This window comes from Tachysurus fulvidraco, chromosome 8 (genome assembly GCF_022655615.1).
Source record: "Tachysurus fulvidraco isolate hzauxx_2018 chromosome 8, HZAU_PFXX_2.0, whole genome shotgun sequence".
Classification (NCBI taxonomy): domain Eukaryota; kingdom Metazoa; phylum Chordata; class Actinopteri; order Siluriformes; family Bagridae; genus Tachysurus; species Tachysurus fulvidraco.
Genome location: NC_062525.1, coordinates 10210454 through 10234727, shown reverse-complemented (window position 1 = coordinate 10234727; position 24274 = coordinate 10210454). Strand labels below are relative to the sequence as shown.

The window sequence follows — 24274 nt, the reverse complement described above, 5'->3', positions numbered from 1 at the left end:
CGTAACAGTCAGGTAAGGTCTACTACGCACATACACACATATCTCAAGGCAATATTCTAAGGGAAGTCTGTAATGGAAACACTGTGTCTCTCTATAGCATTTCTTTTCAATATGCTTTGTAATAAGACCAGAATCTGCCTTGAGAATGATGAAGTCCTATTACTCATGTTCTGCCTTAATCCTTCATCCTCTTCTCAGCAAGCTTCTGTAAAAGCCTCACTCATAACCCAATACCCCACTCAATCACCTCCGGCTTAGAAACATGTGCAAATGAAAAGACATCCATTCCCCTGGTGTCTCTTCCTTTACAGTAACCGTGAGAAAGGGAAAGGATAAATGGGTGTAATGCTCAATGGGATGTATAGTGACTGTGATATCTCTGCATGCTCACTGGCTGCAGGCTGTGGGAGCACGTTACTGACCGAATAAGTGGAAACCGGTCGCATATTTCCCACTGTTGTTTTTTTTTTCTAGCTCAAATCTGTTCTGAAGGTGTTTCCATAGAAACATGAGCATGATGGAATTTCAGCAGCAGAATGACATGCTCATTCATTAATGGAAGACTCTCTACAAACACTCCACTCCTCCCTTGCCTCAGAAAATGAGTTAAATTTGCCCTACTTTACCATAGGAAATTATGCTAGCCAGTCATCCTAATTATCTTGTTTTTGCTGGTTTGGCTGGGGGGTGTTTTGCCTCCCCTCAATGCTGCATTTATCATGATCTGTGGCCTTACTTAAGCCAAACATCTGTTACAGACAATTAGAACTTCAAATCCTGGGTCAGAACACAATTCCCATACACCCATATATTTGACCGTACACACACATCATCCATCATATATTTCATTATATATATAATATATATTGTATAATTATGTGGAATAATTATATATTATATATATTTCATTAATTCACACTGACTTTTTTGTATTATTTTAATTACTGACTTAGAACGGGACATGTATATATTGTAAATAGATACAATGGATGACTGGCTATATTAATAATACTTTGTGATTCAATCCACAAAGTGTTTTCCTTAAAAAGCCATTAAATGATTTATCCCTGAGCAATTTGTCTGTTATCAAGGTAAATTATGCAAAATGCAGCAGGCAAAAAAAAAAAGCCAACTGGAGATATAAAACCCAGCGGTTCTTTTCTTAATCCGCTTTCTCAGAAAACCTACAAAGGGAGAATGTATCCCCCATTAAATGATAAGAAACCATTAAGTCTACCTGGTTTCTGCAGTACAGTTGAGAAAATTTTGGAGAGCAGTTTTAATTGCTAGTTCCTTATTACAAAATTGCAAATTTAAAATTGAACATGTACAAAATGCAAGCAGATGGAATTACCTCTATCCTGAGAAAGGATTGTTAAAGAATTGATGCAAGATTTATAAACCTCCATTTATAATGGTGAACTTTTTCTACAAGTAAAACATTTAGTAATGTGGGAGTTTGAAAGGTAATCCAGCCGTGACAGATTGCTCTCTCACTGATTTCTGTCTTTTAGCTCAGCAGGAGAAGGAGGTGACACTTGCACTGCAGAACTGTTCCTTTGAGGCACTGATTAATCATGTACTGCTGAGCTGAGTCACGGATGCATTAGTTATTCTCACTGATACAAGAACTGAGAGAGACATGGGTTATAAGCAAGAGGAAGTCTGCTCATCCTCACTGATCTCCACGTGAGCCAACATGAGTTCAGCAGGAGTGAGTAGGCTGGTTAGCCACTGACTGTAGTTAATATACTAATAATCATTAGCTCTGTTCCTGCCACTTTGGATTACAAGCAATAAAGCTTCCACTTTAATCAACATTTAATTATAACAATAAACACCCTGGGTTTCAAGTTGTAAAATAAATACAATTTGCATTTGAGTAGAAATAATTTGACGCTGACAACAGCGTTGATGATGACTGTCCTGCTGATAGATGTCAAGCTTAAGCTTTATCAGCTGATAAAATCTCATAAGCAATAGTCCAATCAAATGCACTATTGATGTTTCTGAAGCATTTTTAATGCTTGTATACAGCATGCACCCAAAACCCCAACAGATCAGCTTCCATTTTAATAAGTAATACAAGAAAACATGCTTGTTTTTGTGCCATTTATTCTATTTTAGCACTAGTGTGCTCATAGCAGTAATATGGCATAATGAATGCAGTTATTATTGACTCATTCATTATTATTGAGAAATAATATTTCAACCGAGTTTCTGGAACCATTTTAAAACCTAAGGGGTTCAAAACGAAAAGGAAGAACTCCTGAGAACCTGGAAGAGTTCCTGCTTTGCGTTATTATGTACATTTAAATGGTGTGTTGCAAAATTGCACTGTTCTCTTCCACAACTAGAAGTATCTAATGAATACGCTGTGACATTTTTACACCACTTTGATACACCACTTTGTATCTGTGCAGGTCATGCCTCAGAGTCTCTGATTATACACTTACACCAACTTTAAATATTGCTTGCTGTGTTTCTGGAGTTGTTAGGTCTCACTAGAAAGACAAATAAAAAAAGAGCATTTTATATTTTTCAGGTGTTGCCAGTTTAAGGATTTAAGCTAAGATGAGTTTGTGTCTTATATAAAAGAAATGTAAATTACATCCATTCCATTTTTCCTATATATAGTTCCAAAGAACCTGAAGGCTACCCAAGGGACACAATAGATGCCGTGAACAAAGTGCCAACCCATAGCAGAGCAAAATTACACCCACAAACACATACATACACACAGAGAGAGAAAAACACAATACTTGTAATTTAGAGAGGCCAATCAGCCTGCAATGCATGTCCTTGGACTGAGGTGGAAACCCCTGAAGCACATGGAAATCAAGCAAACACACAGCAGTGGCAGGAATCGCAAAAGGAATAACAAACATGCTAACCACTAAGCCACCTTGCCCCAGAAACATAAACTTAGCACACAAAATGATCTTAAAGCTTATCTTGAAAGCTGTCACTTAAAATCTTGTGCTTTGAGAAAGTGAGTGGAAAGATAAGCTTGCTATAGATAACTTTAAATGTGCTGTGGTGGATCAATTGAGTCTAAATGCTTATCTGGAAGACTGGCTAGGAATTATATAAATGTTCTACGGATAAAATCAGGGACTTGAATATAATGAAAGGCAACTTCAGATATTATCTTGTGCAGAAGATGGTTTGCATGAATAGAGGCAACTAGATGATGAGTAAGTCTAAATCCTAGCAAAAAGTTGTGTGAATGATGAAAGAGTGAATCAAGCTTTATAAAAAAATTACAAGGTCGATGTGAAAAATAATATACAGTATTTCAGAAAGTTAAAAGTAAACAAAAATGGGGATATTTTGTTATAAGAAGCTTTTTTGAGTCTTTGGAGGATTGTGATTTTAAATATGACATTATGTCTTCATATAAATTACGACAGGAGGCTACAGAAGACAAAACACTGATATGCATTGAAATAATTATATGAACCCTGGTACAGACAATCGTTTAGCATCTGCAATCCAGCTCTATTTAAGTCAGGTATATTTATTAAAATCGGTTTCTCATTCTGTAGATTAACATATAATCAAGCTTTGCAAATCTTAGAAGTTTTTTTCTTGTTTGTTTGCTTTTTTAAGTTAAGTAAAGCCCGACATAAAGTGTAAGATGTTGGGTGATTATAACCCACCAGTACAACTTTCTACACATCTCTGGATGTACAAGATTCTACACATTTCTCGAACTAGAACAACTGGATAGATAAACACCATTGTTCCTCATGGTATTGGCTTATTTTGTATACAAAAATTCAAAAATTTCCTATCTGCATTCATTTAGTTTAAGAGTCAGTGGATGTTCAGTGTATAACATACGGTTCACATTATATAAATGTTTTGAAACCATTCAGTTAGACCTCATACCCTGTGGATGGGGGTGTGGTCATCCTCAATGAGACCACTACCACCAGGATAGAAAATTTTCATCAATGTATAAAGGTGATCAAGCAGAAGAGATTTGGAATGATGCTTCTTCACTGCTGAAGTCAGGGATTGAACACATCTGTGGCAAATGACTGTGTTTGCCAAAGCACAAAATTAAGAGTGTTTCCTGCCAAGTACTCGTTGGAGGCAAAGCAATGGGCACATGGGAAACCATGTCAGAAATCATTCTATTACCTTAAATGTTTGATTGAATCAACTGTGGCAGACAGGAGACTAGAGACAGATGTGAGGAAGCTGTTGAATCAAATTGCTATTTAATTATAAAACAAAAGGAAATGTGCACAACTCACATACTGTAGTAGTGAGAATAAGGCACGGTAGGTTACGCTGCATAATTTTGATTGAAAAATCATTTACGCCCAAGAGACAAGAATGATACTAGTACTCACTTTCCTCAGAACCCTGGGGATCGTCCACACTTCTGACGTAGTCATCCTAACAAAACAATAATCAATTATTAATGAATTCATATTTTACATGATTATACAGTTAAATGCATTGCAACTAGAGGCTTGTTGAAATGTTAAAGTATTCTTTAATATTTCCTGATTACATGGAAAGTAACAACTTATAAAATGGGCTCATGCCTCTGTCACTATGGGAACACAGATCACAACTTGATGCAAGTTCACACCCACGATAACAGAACAAGAAGAAATGCACTCTGTGCAACACACTCCATGACTAAAAGGGATAGATATAAATATAGATTTGATGGCTTTGACCTGTTCAGTCACATTTTATTCTTAAGACACAGCAGGAAATAAGTCTAACTCAAAACTTTGAAAAACTCAGCAGTGCTGACAGCTCAGAGTGATTTGATAAATTGCAACCTGTATCTGAAACACACTTCTTCTGATTAAAATAGAAAAAAAAAAAAAAGGCATCACATTGTAAAAAAAAGATTACGCACCTCTACTTCCTTCCATGCGTTAGGCAGAGCAGGAGGAGAAACGTGTAAAAAGAGAAATCGATAGAAAACATGTTAGTGAAAGACACATCAAAAAGCGTGCGTTTTCATGCAGTGCACACGTGACAGACTACTTTAGTTATTCTTGGAAAAGCTAAGCACAATGTTGCCTGCTCGAAAAAGTACATGTGAAATCCGAGGACGGTTCATTAAAAAAATATGAATATTATTAATATGTTTAAAATATGTATTTCATATACTAGCCAGAGGCAAGACTAAATATCTGTCCCCTGCCCCAGATGACTGAACCAACATGAACAAACAACCCTGTCTTTAAGAAAACAACAAAAAGCAGAGGCATATTGATGTAGATGATAAAATGGGAAAGAAATGGATAATAAATAGCAATTTCTTCAAAGACTTTCATGATAGCTGCCCAATAATCATTTATTTTGCTTTACTGTTGGATTTTATTCAGATTGGATTTAACTTTCAGACTTTTCCATGGTAGATTATACTGTGTACTTCTGAATAATTTATTTATCTGAATATTTTATAGTCCTGTAGTGTATCACAAACGTAAGGATTATGGCTATTGCCTGGTTATTATTTTCTTCTAATTTTGTCATCACTAAGTGGAAGGGCGAGGGCTAACACATGCTTCCTTCAAGACCTCTGTACCTAATGACTTGTTCATGTCTTTCTGATTAACTGTGGACACACCTGACTGTGTATAAGGCACAGGGTAACGTCAGGGTTGACCTAGCCTGGTCATCCAGCTACTGAAGTTTGTGGCATATACAGGTTTCAAAATTGTGACCTCCCAAAGACAGAACAAACACTTTTGTTCTTTCGGTTTGTTGTGCCAAAAGAGAGCAAGTATAGAACATTCTTCAACATTTTACCCATCAATGATTAAATGATACTGTCCAGTGGTGAAAGGATTGGATATTAAGGAGTGTTACAATAATGAGGTCCTAGGATTTGATGCCCCTGTAGCTTATCGGGACCTCAATGCCCCTGTAGCTTATCGGGAGTCTCTGAATCGTGTTATGTGCTCTCTCATATACAGAACAGACTTTGCTAACCAAAATATAATCCCAGACCACCACTGATACCTCTAAGTTGTGCACATGCACAATCGATTTTTCTAATGATGCTCCCATGCAGAAAAGTATTAACTACTCTTAACCTCCTACGACCTGGTGTCCACATACGTGGACATTACATTGCATCTAAAATGCAAGCCAAACTAAAGCTCAGGTCTTAGGATGTTAAAACAAAAAATGTATTTGTCCGGTCTGCACAGCATGCCAGTTACTGCAAAGTTACACACTCCACGCCCAAAGAGGAAAGGTCGGAGAAAAAAAGGAATTGGTTGCTGACACTAAATTCAGTTGCTACATTAGCTAAGTTTAGCAAATCATGTCAATGCCTCTGACAATCATCCATTAAATATGATTAGTCTAGCAGTGCTGACATGTGTTTCCCAGTCTAGCCATCCACAATCAGTGCAGCCACAATCTGTGTGGCTCATGGGATATTTCTGCTCAAATGGAAAAAGAGTCTGTCAGTAGAAATAGATTTTGTTGAGCAAGAAAAAATGAGAGAAAATGTTGCAGCTCACAGAAGACTATACATGTAATAATAATAATAATAATAATAATAATAATAATAATAATAATAATAATAATAATAATACGTGGCACTTGAACCACTCTACATGTATGGTGTAGGAACACTAAACAACACAAAAGAATTGCCATTTTTTAAGCACCTAGCAAGACTGAAGCATAAGTTCCCTCTCAGTGCTTACTCATGCTCAGTAAACAGTAAACGCTCAACGCCTTTCACACTAGTCAGATTTATTTTACTCTACAAATGTGCTGTGCCAAAGCAAACACAGCACCACTTGCTCATTTTAGCACCTAATGTGTAAATAAAAGCATTCAGTGGGCATACATCCCCTTATGCTTAACAGAGATGTGTGATGTAGTGTGAAATTTAACTTTGATGATACCAATGACAGGGGATACTGAACATAAACACCATAAATACTGTTTATAATGTGCACGTTCAGCATTACAATATCCAGCTCTGTGGTATGAATGCTTTTTGAATTGAGTAATTAATGTGCATTTTTGCTACACAGCCTGGTCTTTACTCCCACCATGCTGAGACAAGCCGGCTGTGACTGTTGAAGTGGTGGGGGTGAGATGAGCTGTGTTCTTCACACCGGGGCGTCCCGAAGGTCACCAGATTCATAGCTGCTGACAGCACTAGCTTACCCGCTATAGAGAAGGACACTGTAGTGGGATGCTCAGGTTAATGGAGCATAACTGTCCAGATGCTGCTTTGCCTCTCCTGGGCATTGTGTTAACACTAATACTAAAGCTATTCCGGCAGAGTTTGGACACAAGCCTGGTCGCAACACTCTGTTAGACACTAGAGATACCAGCCAGAGCAATGTCCTTAAGATTAAACTGTTATCACACATAGATGTATTTTTGCAAGGGCACACACACACCCATGCACAGCTTGATGGATAGTCTTAACCTGGACACACACACACATACACACACACACACACACACACACACACACACACACACACACACACACACACACACACACACACACACACACACACAAACATAAACTGCACTATTTGGGCGAAAGGTTGTGGACACCTGACCATCACACCCATATGTATGTCTTCCGATTACTGCTGCCACAAAGTTGTAAGCACCAAATTTTAGAGGATGTCTGTATGCTGTAGCATTACAAAATCCCTTCTCTTGTTCTATCATGGCCATGCCCCTGTGACATCTATGAATACATGGTTTGCCAAGGTTGGTGTGGAACAACTTAATTGCCCTGCACAGAGCCCTCCACAACCCCACTCAACACCTTTGCGATGAACTGAAATGGGATTTTGAACAATCCTAAGGATTTCCATAAACATTCTGCCATATAGTGTAGATTAAAAATATCCAAACATGATTACTGTCAAAAGTCTGCACTAGTCTCTGCAGGTTCTCTAGGAAACATTCTTACACCATATACAAAAATAATGAAATACACTCAACAACAGCACTAGCAAACAAGACAAGAACGCTGTGAGTGCTTCAGACCAACCTTTTAAGTTCTAATCATGCTTTAGTGTAAGTGGAGCGTGACCTACTGGGAGCCTCTGAGGAGATTCAGCCTGGTTTATATTTGCATCTGTAAGCCACACTGCTCTGGCACATGGGCTCAAAACACTCAAGAGTCTGCAGCTTCACACCCTTACAGTTTTCAGTGAACAAGGCAGCCAAGGCTCAAGTAAAGACCAACAGAGTGCTTTTCAAATTACACAAAGGTTGAACAAGTTAGATTTGTCAGTTAAATGACATAACAGAAGCTTTGTGATTACTGAGAATTCAAATTTATAAAGACTATTAATGGTGCCCATTATCCTCCAATTTATTTGAATGTGGTCTAGATAAATGCAGAACTGGCACCTTGACCAGAAAAAATTAAAAATTATTGAGGCTATAACGGCTGTACTGAGTGAAAACTTGACATCCCAAAAGAAAGCAATGTCTAACCCTTATATACAGTTCTACAGAATGCTTACAAACCCAACAGACTGTTATGAAAATTTTATGATAAAAGGAGATGTTTAACATGCAGCACATTTTCTCTGCAATGAGCCAGGACTCAAACAGCCCTTTAAATTCCCTTTCAATGTGTTAAATGGATGGATCAAGTCTAATGCTGCGTTTAAATGGGGTTTGAAAAGATTGAATACGCTTGTTGTATTCTCAATTTTATAAGTCAAGATTGTCAGATTTTTGTTAATGACGAAAACCACAGAAAGTCTAATGACTGAATCTTTGTCCAGTTACACTGTAATTAAAGTCATGTAGAGTCTTTTCTTAGTAATATAGAACACAGCTGAGGCTAATGGTAATATTCCTGGTAGATTTGTTATTAACTAAACTACCAGGGGGATGTGGTAGCCTAGTGGTTAAGGTGTTGGACGATTAATTGGAAGGTTGTGATTTTGAATCCCAGGTCCAACAAATTTCCACTGCTGGGCCCCTGAGCAAGACCCTCAACCCTCAATTGCTCAGTTGTACAAAAATTAAGATTAAATGAAAATTGCAGTGGATATGGGAGTCTGCCAAATGCTGTAAATGTCAACTAGCTTTAAATGCTTTAGCCTAACAACCGTGTTGCTTAATACAAAGTGTATGGGAATAAATGTTCATTTCACTATGAGTTCGCTTTGCATGTACCATCCATTGGTGCTGTGAAACAGTGCTGGAGAATAATCTCTAAAACCCTAATTATTAGTCAAATGTTGTTTTTTTTAGTTTGTACATACTGCATGCCTGTTTCCTGATACAGAAAATAATAGGATCGGTAATTAGTGGTTTCAGCAACAAAGGGCTCTGAGTGTGTTTAAAGAATCTTTACACAGTGCCCTCCAGGCACCAGTACGGTTTGTATGATAGTTAACAATTCCATAAAACAATTAAAAAAATGTATTTTCATATAGACACCTAATTAAATTTAGCCTTGAATTTAGCTTCACACAGCAGATTTTGGTGAATCCATATTTCCTTCAAACTTGATTATGGATCTATGAAGAGGTGATTCACCACCTTGACAGCAAGAGCTTTATGTTCGAGAGTAGGAGGATTGTGTTTGGTGTGCTTATCCTGTATGACTAATGCTGTTTTTATGGATGTAGGTGGATAATTTGCTACATATGCCTACCCTGGGTATTTCTCATGTATTTTAAGTATTATTGGGAGGTCAACTGAAATCCTGTCACTAATATTTAAATTAGTACATCTGCTCATTAAATACATAATTAAACCCTAGATGCTGATGTGCTTATGGTAATACTTTACTAGAAACTTAGCTGGAGCATAGAGAAGAGGGGATTCTAGGTTTGATCTCCTCTGCAGCCCTGGAACCCAATAAAATATAGTAAATGTAAAAAAAAAAAAAAAATTAATCACATTTTACCAGCAGATATGATGACAGACAGAAAAAAAATATAAAATATTCTGTTTAGAAGCCAATAACCAACAATATACACTGATATTATAAAATAAAGAGATGATGAAATACTGGAAGTGTATCACAGGAGGAGAAAAAGAGAGACAGATTTAAAGTTTAATAAGGTAATATTTCATTTTCCTAATTACTAGCATATTAGCATATCGTTTTCTTTCATTAAGATCTAAGAAATGTTTTTTGTTAAAGATGGTTTAATTCCAACACATATTAGTGTCATTATAATGGCAACAGTAGATCAGTAGGGTAACAGTAGATCTTCCAATAAGGAATTAAATAATGTCAATGTCCCATGTCAATAATTAGAACACTAGCTAATTGTTAGAATATATGAGCTCATGTACTGTATGTGACAGTGGGTCGATAGCATTTTTTCTCTGAACACTTTAGACTGCCCTGTGATGCAGCAAGAGAAATTTGAAAAGATCCGATGCCTGACTTCTCTTGTCGCCGAGGAAGCATGTGTTAGATTTCACCCTCCTCAGCTGGTAGCTTTTGTACGATAGAGCAGAGCTTTCTGATGAGTGGAAATTGGCAGGAGTTAAAAAAAAATGACAGAACTTTGGAAGTAAAGTTCCACTGGATGTACAACGCAAAATGCCGGAAAGCTTTAATTTTATTACATTTATTAATTTAATGGCCAAAATCATTCTGTGGTTTTAAATTTAGCGCATTTTTATCCATATTTTTTTGCATACCTTTTTATTCTTGTTTATATCATTATATTCTACTCCTTTATCCAACACATTTATTTGCAAAGAAAAATACAGAATGAACAAACAGTAGAAAGCAAATTCAACACATCCTTTATGTATTTGTTTGGGATGTTATTGTATTTGAGCTGGAGACAGACTGTAAACTCGGCAAGGCATCATCTGTGGTATGATTCCTATCTGAGACGTGGTTATGACTATGCTCATAGCTTCAAACTCAGATTCACATCATTACTAGCACTCTATGTCAAATATAGTTTCGGAATTGGCCCTGCATTAGGTAGCTAAAGTAGTTATATGATGAAATAGTTACATGTTGATGTGTCAGCTCACGTAAAGCTGACAAAAATGAAAAACTTATAGAACATCTAGACTCACATATGCTTTCCACCCTAACAACAGAAGAGATGCCTAAAAAGCTTATTATTAATATTAGATCAATATTAGATATTAATGAATTTCTTGCAAAGCACAGGCAGTATACATCAATCTATCCTAACATTAAAAATAGGTGAGGTGTATAACACTATCACGTAACAGCAGCAACTTCATTCTTGAAGTTCATGTGCTGGAAGGAAAAAATAGGCAAACATAAGGATATAAGGAACTTTGACATGGGTTAAATTGAGATGGCTATATGACTGGGTCAAAGCATTTCTGTGTCAGTGGGTCTTGAGGGATATTTCTGGTATGCAGTGGTTAACCTACCTATCTACCAGAGGGCAAACAGTGAACCGGCGACAAGGTCATTGTTTCAGACGAAGTACACCACTTTATGGCAGCGGTATTCTCTAAATGGTAGTGGCCTCTTTCAGCATGGTAATGCTCTATGCTACATTGCAAATATGTTCATGAGTGTTTTGAGGAACATGGCAAAGAGTTCAAAGTGTTGGCTTGGCTTCCAAAGTCCCCAGACCTCAATTCAGTGGAGTATCCGAGTGAACAAGTGTGATTCAGGTTGGACCCAACTCACAACTTACAGGATTTAAAGGATCTGCTGCTAACATCTTGGTGCTAGATCCCACCACACACTTTTTGTGGAGGTTTTGTGGAGTCCATAAATCAAAGGTTCATGGCTGTTTTGGTGGCGCAACAGAGACTTACATAATATTAGGCAGATGGTTATAATGTAATGGCTGATCTGTGTATATTTCTTGTGTATTTCTCATTTTGTAAAATAAAAAAACTACTATAAGAAAAAAAAAACTATTTGAAAAGAACTGCAAACTTTTAAAGTCAATGGTTTGGCGAGGATGAATATTTATAACTCTTCAAAACAACACAATACCGGGCGACTGAGCAGTCTGCTCCTGTTGTTATGCAGAGATAACATCTCTGTGAATTTCATGAAGGAAACCTGTAAATTATTCCTGCTATCTAAAAGCCAATCTGACACATGAGAGGATTTGCAATAAGACGTCTCTGAATCCTCAGATCCGAGCTGTACACACAGTACTACATCACAGGTAACAGAGCCTTCTCATAATACATTAGGAATAAAGACAAAAACAAGACAATAAAGGATCTGAAAATCAAACTGAAGTGTTGACTTACTGGAATCAGTGAAAATAAAAGTAAATGCTTAATGACTTTTTTTCCCCCCCACTCAATTCCCTAATTATTGGCACCCATTAAGAGAGTTAACAAACATGGCAGTAAAAATTCAATCTAATTAGTATTTTTGTTCACTTGTTCTCTGTCTTGTTTGTAAAGACATTTGGACATCTGCGGCTTGTAATATACAGTCACGGTTGCAATTTGTGCTCTCACAGAAGACATACTGGGAATATAAGGCTTGATTTTCAGTTGAGAGGAAAACCCATCAGTCCAGTCACTCACAGCATGCAATACTGCTGATTAAAGTCATTTCAGTAGGATCACTTGGACAAATTAACAAGCTCTCTTCTTTTCATGCTCACAAAGACACACATTCACACACACATATAGAGACACAGACACACGATGTGGTTTTTAACTCATTCTACTAAGTAATGTCAGGAAGTGACATTTAAATTTGAATTATACATATTAATTAAACATCAAAACCCAGATGTGAGGGTAAGTGTGTGGGTGTGACAGTACGTGTAGGAAAGGGTTAAGGCTCTCTGAGACTCACTGCAGAGAGCATCTTGCTTCGTTCTGTAAGAACCGGGACATCAGCATAAAGGAAGCAGCCTCTCCCCTCATCAGATAGCAAATGCCTGAGGAGCCTGAGGTGAGACAGCCATATTGCCCTTGGCAAGAGCACGTAGCAATAGACACAGTACTTCCTATGGAGCAAATGCATCAGGACACTCAGTGGTGTCTCTTCCAAAATTATTTATACCCTGCAGTTGGCATGCAGCAGACAGCAGAGCAGCATGGAGGAGCTGAAAAGGCCAGGTGTGCTTAGCAGATGCTTCATTAAGAATTAAGCACTGTGATGAGGCAGGAAAGTGTGTGCATTGATAACTCACATCCCGTAGCCTCCCACAGCACAGCAGTACTCATTAATATGTGAACATCATGCACTATATAATTCCAGCAAGCAGGAACTCAGAACGTTCTCGTTCCCCACTGGAAGTTAAAGAATTTTAACTGAGCAGTTCAATATTTGTTGTGTGGATAGAAAAAAATCCACCCTGTACAATTTGTATACTAATCTTTTAAATGAACTTCATCAACTTTTTTTAGTTTTAAATTCTTTCATCAACAAGCTTGCTCTTTTCATTTTGCCATTTCCCCACATTACCCACAATGCCATTTAACTACCAGTTTTTAGTGGGGCAAGTAAAAATTTAGCTCTCACTTTATCTCAAACTAAAAACAGCTTCAACGTTCGTACTTATTCTACTGATAATGCCATTGGCACGTCATGGTAATAAAGTAAGCTCTTGCTCTTTTGTTTTAAGGAGCTAATCCAGCTGTGGCCTAATGACCAGATGATGATGTTCATCTTCAAAATCAAGACAAATAATTGATTGTCATAGAAGTTTCGGTGAAACAGAAACCTAAATTTAAGCTAAATTGAAGATGCCTTAAGAGTCACTATGCAGCTATAAGCACTATGGATAAAAATAAAATAAATGTTTGGGGTGAATAAAGATTTCCATTCCATGCACTACAGTATATGTGGGGTGGCTGCATTTGAGGCTTATTAGCATAACAGTAAGCTGACACATCTGCATGTTATTAAAATACTCCATGCCTTTCTTCTACTGAAAGAAGTGTGTGTTGTTATATCTGTGTTTGTTTTGAGCAGGAATCCGGTGGGTTTTGTTCACCCTTGCCTCTCTACTTCCTTGGCTAACCATCAAGTATTCTCTCTATGCTGTGGGTGCGTGTTGCCAAAAAAAGAGAAAATACATTCTTTTACAATGTTTCCTGGTCACCGCTATTTCTTACCAATGTACGTAGCATTTCTAATAGCTGCAAATGAGCAAAGTATTTATCTGACTCATTCCTCCTAGGATTGAGACCTATGAAAATCTGAACAATAGGCTGTGTGACAATTTCTCTGTTCATTTCTGATATATTACCCAAGCCTGCAGGATCTCAGAATATACTTTCTTTGGACTCCTCTGGTCTGCAAATTAAAAGACTAATTCTAACCTACCTAGATCAAGACAGAACGAAAAAGAATAATGATCCTTTTAGCAGGATTTGAAGAAATTATTATGTGAAACGAATTACACCGGAGGATTCAAATTATTCACTCCAATAACTGGAGAAACAATTTGCACTGTCCCACTATTCATTCTCCATTAACAAATGTATCATAAAAAGTTTTCGATAATAAAGATTATTAAATAATCTGTGTTTTGTGGTTTTAATTAACACTAGATTCACTAGTTGTAAAATATTACTGGCATCTCTAACTAAAAATCTAAAACAACAACAAACAAACTGTTATGATGTTCATGGAGGGTGCCAAGACTTCTGCAACTGACTATGACTAATGTACAATCTGTCACGGATTCACAGCTTTACTCGGTTTGACATTTAAGCAGTTAATAAAACCAGAGAAAGCTGACTTCCGGCTAAATAAACCTTACACAGATGATATTCCTATGACCTTTCGATCTATTAATGTTTGCTTTATATCAGTGCATAGGCAAAGGCTTTTAAAGATTTGAGCAATTATAACTACCACCATTATTTGGCACTGTGGATTTTTGTGTTTCTTTTTTCATCTGTACTTATACTATGGCACTAACATTTCAATGACTATTCAGTATAACAGCATGACTTTGACAGTGTTCTGTGAGAAACAGTGCACCGTCTTCTCCAATAATACATTCAGCAGATTTTTTTTCTGTTCAGCGACTGATCATAGTTTTTGCTTTATTGACATTTATTATGTGACAGCCTGATCACATAAAGTGTGTGCATCACTGTACAGTACATTCTGTACACTTTGTCCAATGTCAAATGGGCTGAACCAAAAAAAGTCTGTTTACTGATAATAACACCTCAACAACTCCTCTTTAAGCTGTTCACTCATTATCATTTGTATTAAAACATACACACACACACACACACACACACACACACACACACACACACATTATATATATATATATATATATATATATATATATATATATATATATATATATATATATATATATATATATATATATATATATATATATATTCATTCTGAATGCACTTCAAATTCGGTGGGAAAATTTATATTGTTTGCAAACAATATTGAAAATAATGTGATATTCACAATGAATATCCCAAACAAGCTTTTATGGAAAGAGACAGATAACCTCAAGTACTTGTTCATGACCAAAGGAGTGGAACCTGTGGTCTTATGGCCTTCTGATGTTGTAGCTCATCCACCATAAGGTTTGAAGCATTGTGTATTATATGATGTTTTTCATCTCACCATCAGTTCAGACCAGTCTTGTCATTCTCATCTGATCTCTGTCCTCACCAAGGTGTTTCAGCCTTGTTATTTCCACCCCATTTTGCAGCAATTGGCTAATTGTAAATCTGCATAAATAAGCAGAAGTGTTCCTAATAAAGCGGACAGTGAGTGTGTATGTATATAACCTCCGCCGTTAATGCTAGCTAGACTTATACGGCTAATTGGCAGATTATTTCAGGAAACAATGTTGGGTGCAATCCAAAATCCTGTGTCCAAAAAATATAACCTATAATATAACCTTTCTATCTTTTTTGTGTTGCATTCTTTCATGCCTTTACTAGAGCTAGAAATTTTTCCTAAAGATTTATTAGCCATGGAAGGTACAGAAACTAAATGAGCTACATTGTTATGACAGTGAATAACCTCAGAAATATGCTTCCCTTGTGGATAATAATGTACCAGGTCATAGCAGATCACATATAATAGCCACTGACTTTCACCACAAACAACTCATACCTACTTTCAGCCAATAAGCATTACAGTAAGTACCTTGGAGGAAAAAAAATCACAATTCAACACAATTCAGAAAGCCTGAAAGTGTCCAATGCGACACCGAATTGCCTTTTCTCACTAACTGACACACATTATAAAGAAGGACAGCCAATTTAGAGGCAGAAGAGGCAAATGACACCCATGAGCCAAATAGCAGTGTCCCCTGTGTCTCTCCTCCTAATGAAGAGTGTGGGAAAATGTAGGCCATTTGTAAGGGGATGGTTATACTCAGACATTTCTGTTAATTAAATGTGCAGGTTTTTATGTTTAAAAAGGTCAAGAGATTTATCGAAGCAAATGAAATGATTTGACGAGTCTGTATGAAATGGTCAGTGCTTTTTTGTGTGATGTTTAGAACATTAGAGAAAAGATAGTACAAGGACAAACATCATTTCATTACTGAGAACTTTAATGAGTTTGCACATTAGCAGATTGAGAATTAGCTTGAAAAGAGAGACTAAAGAGGACATGCCGGCTAAAATTCTGCTAAACACAGAATCGACAACGATCATCACATACTTGTCAAATAGCACAGGTATTGTAGCATCTGAGACAAACTAGGGGTTAATTCATTTAAATACTTTCACTATAGATGATCTCATTAAACTGAGTTCTAAACTGTCAAGTGAAGTATAGCTTTACCTTTACCTTTAGTGTAAAGCTTTACTCTAACAGATCATTCCTGTGAATTATTTATAATAAATCCTTTTGAAAAGGTACACTGTAGTTACATTTCAAGGTCAAATACGCATATTATAGATAAACACATACATATATACATATATCTCCTCCCATCCTCTACACCACCTATCCTACTGGGGCTCTGGGAACCTGAACAATATCCTAAAAGACTCAGGGCACAAGGAAACACCCTGGACAAGATTTAGAGCAGATCAATTAGAGCTAGCAATCAGCCAAATCTTTTTTTCCCCATCATTTTTTTTATATTCTTTTTTCAACAATAGTTTTTAGTTGCAGAATTTAGGCACTAGTAATAGGTTCTAGTACATATTTAACTGCTTTACTAAAAATTGTGTCTTTGGCACTGTTCATGATTATGGAATGTGAAAGAATTATTGTACTTTATATACACGAGTGAAGCGATTCAAGCCAATCACTCTGATTTACAATCATAATGTGGCTATAAATTACAGCAAAAAGATTTTTTTGTGGTTTGCTGCAGTTACTGAAGATCAATGTTAACGTGTTACGACCGGATTAAGATAAATGGGAACTGGGGTTACATGGTGATTAAAACGTAATGCTTAACAACAACAACACTATAGTTTTTACTACTCTGTTGGTGTGATGTGGCTGTAAATGTGCTGTGACTGCTCTCTTAAGCAGTGTGAAAAACATGTCAGGTGAAAGAGTAGTTACAGTTCAGTCCTTGCACCAATTCCTCTGATCTTATTCTATTATTATCTTCTAATTTTCCTTTGTTCCATTACAACATTTCTCATCTTTAATGTAGGGTTCATATTATTAATATCAGTTATAAGTATTTGGAGTGGGATCAACACGAAAAATCACATCATCTCAAATCTGATTATAACATGTTAACATTAAGCTAAATCACATGTCCCATATGTGCAAAGGAAACTCCACTGGATTAGGCATATCAAAAGGATATTCACATGAGTGAAATGACTCTAATGCCTGTAAACACAAAGCTATGCATCTGGATTTTATGACTTCCAGCCCTAATCTTGAACAGCACATAAGCTGCTAGCCAAACCCCAGAGCAAACAATGATGTGCTTCAAGTTCATTCATTTAGCAGTCTGCCAATGAGGAACTGTCTGACAAATCTGGTGTTTTGTTGTTTATGATGCACATGGGTCATGTGTGTGATGATGATAATATTGATGTGGCACTGGGGTTTCAGGGCAGAGGTCTGTTCACACTAATAACAGACACAGCTCAATTCCAAAGTAAATGTGAACCACAGACTGAAGATACTAATAAATGAAAAAAATAAAATAAAACAAGATTGAGCAATAACGCTTATAATCTTAATATTATTTATAGCTAAATTATAAATTTTTTGGCATATCCCATTTATTTCATATAACCACATGAAATTGCATGTTTGTACAGTCCAATTAAATTTCAGCTGTGTACCTGTTAAATAAATAAATAATCTGTTTTCTGCACACAATACACTCAAAACCATGGAGAGATATTTCCATAAAACATGCTAGGAATAATTTCATCTTCAAATTCATGTTCAGTCCAAAATATAATCACTTCACAAGTTACTTTATTTTAACTAATTTATGTTTTTTCTTGGCACAACCCTCCCATTTAACCTGGGCTTGGGACCGGCACTGAGAGTTAATTCTCCAATGGCTGGGTCAGCTCCAGGGAATCAAACCCAAGCCACAGCAAGGAGAGTGCAGGATCCTGCCGCTGGACCACCTGGAGGCTTTTTACTAATTTATGTAACCACTCAAATTCACAACATCATGTAAAATAGAAAAACAATCAAAATTTCATTCATTCATTTATTCATTCATTTTCTACTGCTTATCCGAACTATTCTCAGCATCACGGGGAGCCTGTGCCTATCTCAGGCGTCATCAGGCATCGAGGCAGGATACACCCTGGACGGAGTGCCAACCCATCGCAGGGCACACACACACTCTCTTTCACTCATTCACACACTACAGACAATTTTCCAGAGATGCCAATCAACCTACCATGCATGTCTCTGGACCGGGGAGGACACCGGAGTACCCAGAGGAAACGGGTTGAACTCCACACACACAAGGCGGAGGCGGGATTTGAACTCCCAACCCTGGAGGTGTGAGGCGACCGTGCTAACCACTAAGCCACCGTGCCCCCCAATCAAAAATTCAAAATCTTAAATATACTTACTGAAAAGCAATGTTATTGCTTAGTCTTGTTATTTAAACAATAAATTAATGAACTGATTTAAACTAGGAGTAAACACCTCGTTAAAAAATATTTAGACCGATAAAATGACCTACAATCCAATAGCAACATTAAATACACAAATTTCTCAATAAGGAATAAATTCAAGCAGTGTCTTTTTGCACTTTTTTTAATTTTACGGTATAAAAGGATTACACTGTACACTACAAAAGAAAATATAAATGATCCACTCCATCACCCATACGTCTTGCCTCATCTGATATTCAGTCTTTGGTAATTGAAAATATTTTCATGAGTTATCATACTGCTTCTGTTTTCATTTAACTAAACTGAAAAATTGAGCGCAGAGTAATAAATGACATCCAATACCTTTGATAAGTGAATAATGATTCCCAGACTAAGTACAGACCGAATCAGTGTCACAAAAGTCACTCCTAATCAATCCTCACGTATTCTCTGAAATTAAATCCAAAAACAATTGGCTGTGTTTTCTGCTGTGCGGCACAGTAAAGGGTTATTACATTTATATGCAAATGGGTATGATTTTCACAGTTTATGATTGTTGACTGAATTATTTTGCATGTAAAAGTTTTCAGAAGAACATTTAAGTAAATGTATGTGAGAGTAATGAAATTCAACAGAGTTTATTTTAATGTAGTTATGCATCACTTAAAGCATCATAAAGATATTCATCCATATAATTATACCTACATAAATGAGCTTCATGTTTGTAAATTTGAAATAATAGATATTTTGAATTTGAATAATAAATACTTATATTTCTGGGAGAAAATAAGCTGCTGATGTGTCATTTATATGTAATAAAAATAACACCTGTCATTTAAAAATGTCTATGTGCTAAGAAAATATAAAATATAGCAATAATAAAGCAAACAGTTAACATTTGCTGTCCTATTTTTTTTTTTTGGACTACGGGTACTTTCACATGCTACTCAAATGAAAACATATCTCAAACCAGCAGAAGGATTACATTCTGTTCGCTTTTTTCTGTGGTGAAAGAATCACAGCAGACAAACAAGAAGCAGTTACACAGCTCGTCTGATCCAATAAACATGCTTCCCACAAGGGTCACAGCAATCACTCTGACTTCAAAAAAAAAAAAAAAGTAAAACATTTAAATGGGATGGAAAGTTAAAACCATTAGATAGATGTTTGTTCCTGAAGATTTTCTGTTTATAAGTCTGTCAGTGCCAGGCGTGGTTAATAAATGCTGACTAATAGATCAGCAGGTGTTGTAGTGGGTAGGAGGCAGCTGGGTAAATGAGTCCCATCAGTGCATAAAGGACACAGACACACATGTCCAGTGTGTCAACAACTACTTTCCTCCATCTAATCAGTTAATTGACTGCTACAGCTAGACAATGCAGATATACAGTACCTGCTCACAAAGACAACACAAAAGCAGCTAATTTACCCCGTAGACATTTCATACCACTTCCTTTATCCGTTCAGCTCTCGCATACAGTCAAACAAAAATACAACCTGTATCATAAATGGTGTCTGTGAAGGTTCATTGTGAGTCTAATCCATTGGGAATCCATTTTTAAGCATCTGCAAATTCTAAATCAACGTCAAAGTCCTAGACCTTCTGTGGAATATTCTGAAAGAAGAATCTTAAATTATTGTTGCTTCACATTTTACATGCAGGCAGTATGGCAAAAAAATACCTAGATATGAGAAGTCACGTTCACAAATCCTGCACCATATTAGGTTTTGTTGGGATTTTGGACTAGTTTACTGCCAGTATCCATTTTATTCTCAGCTGATGTTATGTAAATGCATTAAGATGCAAAATACAAAGTTCTACATTAGAAAATATTAATCCTATTTTACTCCTTTTACTCCATCGTCCCTATAGTCTCTTCCAAATAAACTGTAACTCCTTTTATATTTCGTTCAAATGTGAAAGGCACATTTTCCTTCCACAGCCATTTCTCAGAACTGAACGCAGAGTTCAATTGTGCTCTCATGAATCTGAGCATTTATAGAAAGAAAGAAAAAAAGCAATAATATGATTGAGGCAGTGGGGAGACTTACACCGTTGTATGACTTCCTACAAGGGTCTACAGTCTCTACAGTCACTTTATAAAACATATTTTTTAAATTGTGGAAACAAGGGAGGAAAAAACAAACCTCACAGCAGAATCAGTCACTTGTTTTAGTGAGTGGGGATGGGTTTATATAAATCACTGACACCTGATGATCAGCACAACCCTGCAAATAGATCATGAATCAAATAGATCACAGTATTGATATATTGTCATATTGCCTGGGTGATGCTTTTATCCAGATCAAATGGCAAACAGTATACTGTCACAGGAGATGAAGAGATGAGAATGTCCGACAGCAACATGACAGTGTAATTCATCCTTCACCAGTGAAGCCGTCAATCCATTTTCTTTCTCACTGGTGCACTCAATAAATTAAAAACTCACTCCAGTAGCCTGACTGGTGCAGTGACCCGTGACTCACTGCAGCTGCTCCCTCATGCACATCACTTCCCCTCACCTGTCACCTGGTAGCTCATGAATGCTAATCTATTTCAAATATTTCTGAAGACAATTTCTGTATAAAGTATAACATGTGAAGAGGTCAGTCATAAGTTAAAAATATCTTCTGGAATTCAGGAAGACAGGCAGGGAATTTGCATTGTAAGATCCAACTCACTTGGCTTCTGATGCCTTAAGATCATTCATTTGGACAAATTAATAATGAATCGCATGTGTTCTTATGGTTCTTATACATTTCTGCTTACCAGACAAGAACGCCGTTGAACAGAAAGGTTGAAAAACATGTTAACAGAACTTTCGATCTGATAATGAATACATTTTAGCAATCGTTTTTGAAAAGTAGAATAATGAAATATCAAACTGTGACAGTATGTTATATAATTATGATGATGCCTACATCCTTCACATGTTAGCTGTTATGTTGGCATAAACACAATTATGTTAATCTGCAGTAATTGCAGCAACCTGTAAAAACAGTGTTTATATTCCAGCCAGAGATTGCTAATATACAGCACCTGCTTCCACCACAGCTTGACTCCTTGTGTCTCTCCCTTCACCTGTCACCTGTCCTACTCCTACTCCTGCTCCTGCTCCAGGCATACTGCTGTCTCATCAAAGGAAAATCTCACACAAAATAAATAAACCAATATGTGTCTCCCTGACTCAAACTCAAGCGGACGGCAGCTCCTAGGGGAGAAGCCTTGTCTTCAGCTGACATTTTTCTCCCTCCATTTCAAACAATGAAATTTGGGGCAAGAAAACACTGTCTCCATGGAAGAATGAGTGTGTTGCAGTCATACATGTCCTTATCCTTCCTGCATTGTTACACTCATCTCAGTGTATGCTGAGTTATGTGGCAATCAATAAATATTGATTAAGCCATACAGGCACTAATCAAGGACTCCGTTTGGAGGAAGATGTCATATGTGTGAAGCGATACCGCTAATCCCCGCTGGCCTAGCAAAGCCGCCCTGGTTCAATTTCAATCATGCCACGCTCACAATATGATTAGTTACCACAACCCACAATCAATCCGCAACTACAATTTTGCTATATTTTAATCTCTAATCAGGTTGAATTTTCTCAAAAACAAACTGTACTCATTTGTGAGCAGAATAATGCCCAATACTCCAATATTGGGAACTCCATTAAAGGTTCTTCTAGTGTATTTTTTATAATCATTGTATCATTAGCTGAATTGTTGTAATCATTATCTATGGTATTTCTGTGGTATTTGGTATATATGTGGTATATATAAAGTGGTATTTCCACAGTAGTTAATGTGATGATGAAAAGAAGAAAGAGATAAACAGATGACATGTGATTGATTCTAGACATATTTAATGGTGTTCTAACAGGATCTAAAGAAATTTTACACAAGTCGGCTATGGCATAGTACAGTATACTATAACGTGACCTCAAGGAAAATCTGTGGTTTAATGCTGGCATAATGATCATAACAGACTATTTAACCTATCTGCAAGAAAACGACAAACAATTCTCCTGGTCATCTAGACATACCTGGTGAATATGTAATTAGGCTACAATAATAAATTAAATTACTTACTGAACATCTCCTGAACCTGTAACTCAATGACCCAATAAATGTCATCATATTTTTTGTGTGTTTAGTTTATTTTTGTTTTTTTGTTGTTTTTTTACATTTTAAAAATATGATACAATCTGACAAAGCTTTCAAGAGGAAAAATAGGATGATTAATTTAGGACTAATTACAGGAAATTTAATTAGGAAAGGTCGATTTAAGATGTCCGACCAAATCAACAAAGTATGGATGGTTTGTTGTGTACTATTTAGTACGTAAGTGTGCGGCTTTAGACGCAGGTATGGTGACGGGTCAGCACTGTTAGTCCTTACTGTTTAGTAGAGTAGTATGGATTAGACGTATTTATATAAAACGTGTGTCGGGTCCAGTGTCTTATTGCGTCTCGGGCGTGGCGACAATAGACCAGATTTCAGCTGAATTTCTCAGTTATTCCCAGGTGAACCGGTAAGGTCTTGGATATAACCTCTCAAGCCCACTGTTTAAATCTAAAAACGACAGTCGGTTTGAGGGACACGTACACGTTTTCGAGCGAGAGAGACAGAGATGAAAAACGTGCCCCAGGCAGGTTAGAGTAACTCACCTGAGAGCAAGAGCGCACGCGCGTTTATCTACCCAAACATGCATGTCTACAAAATAGTCCAGCTTTTGTCATTTAAAAAACCAAAAGCAATCAGAAATGCACCTTAATCAGATTGCATTCTTGCGAAATGACCGAACCAAAAGACTACACAAGCCTACTCAGGTGAAAAAAAAATCGATACATGTAGAAATTAGAAAGAGTCTGACGTCTAAGTTACCAAATAAGAAATATACAGCATTATTCTTTATGAACATAACAGTGATGTGACACGTATTTATTAGTTCGTCCTAATGCATGTAATAAATGAAACTCGTGTAAAATATGCGTGCTCACGTCTCTGAAGCGGTTCCAGTGCTTTATCTTGCGGCTGTATTGAGAGATAGTAGACAGCCATTGCTCGTCTTCCAGGAAATTGCCTCCGGTTTTGTCCGGCTCTTTTCCGCTCCGCACAGTGCCCTGAACACCGCAGAATCCTGCCAACACGAAGAGCAGGACGTGGAGAAGCAGCGCACTCCTTAAACCGGCCATCTGTCCTGTGTGTGTGGAGTAAAGAGGTCTCTGTCGTCCTAGAGCGCACTGCTCAGTGAACGGTGAGGGATAATGATGTCTTCAGGCAGGAT

The 24274-nt window shown here is 36.9% G+C and overlaps 1 protein-coding gene across 4 annotated transcripts in view; it reads right to left on the bottom strand.

The window, feature by feature from the left end:
* The window catches only part of LOC113662688 (testican-2), a 37674-nt gene extending 13492 nt beyond the window's left edge, over nt 1-24182 (bottom strand). For 2 of the 4 annotated variants that reach the window (XM_027177758.2, XM_027177759.2), the window contains exons 1-3: nt 23988-24182; nt 4889-4897; nt 4365-4410 (exon numbers count right to left, since the gene is read on the bottom strand). In XM_027177758.2, the coding sequence (XP_027033559.2) occupies nt 4365-4410; nt 4889-4897; nt 23988-24182 (250 nt within the window). The remainder of the gene's footprint in view (nt 1-4364; nt 4411-4888; nt 4898-23987) is intronic. The other 2 variants (XM_027177760.2, XM_027177761.2) reach the window with 1 other exon arrangement.
* Between the last annotated feature and the right edge of the window lie 92 nt (nt 24183-24274).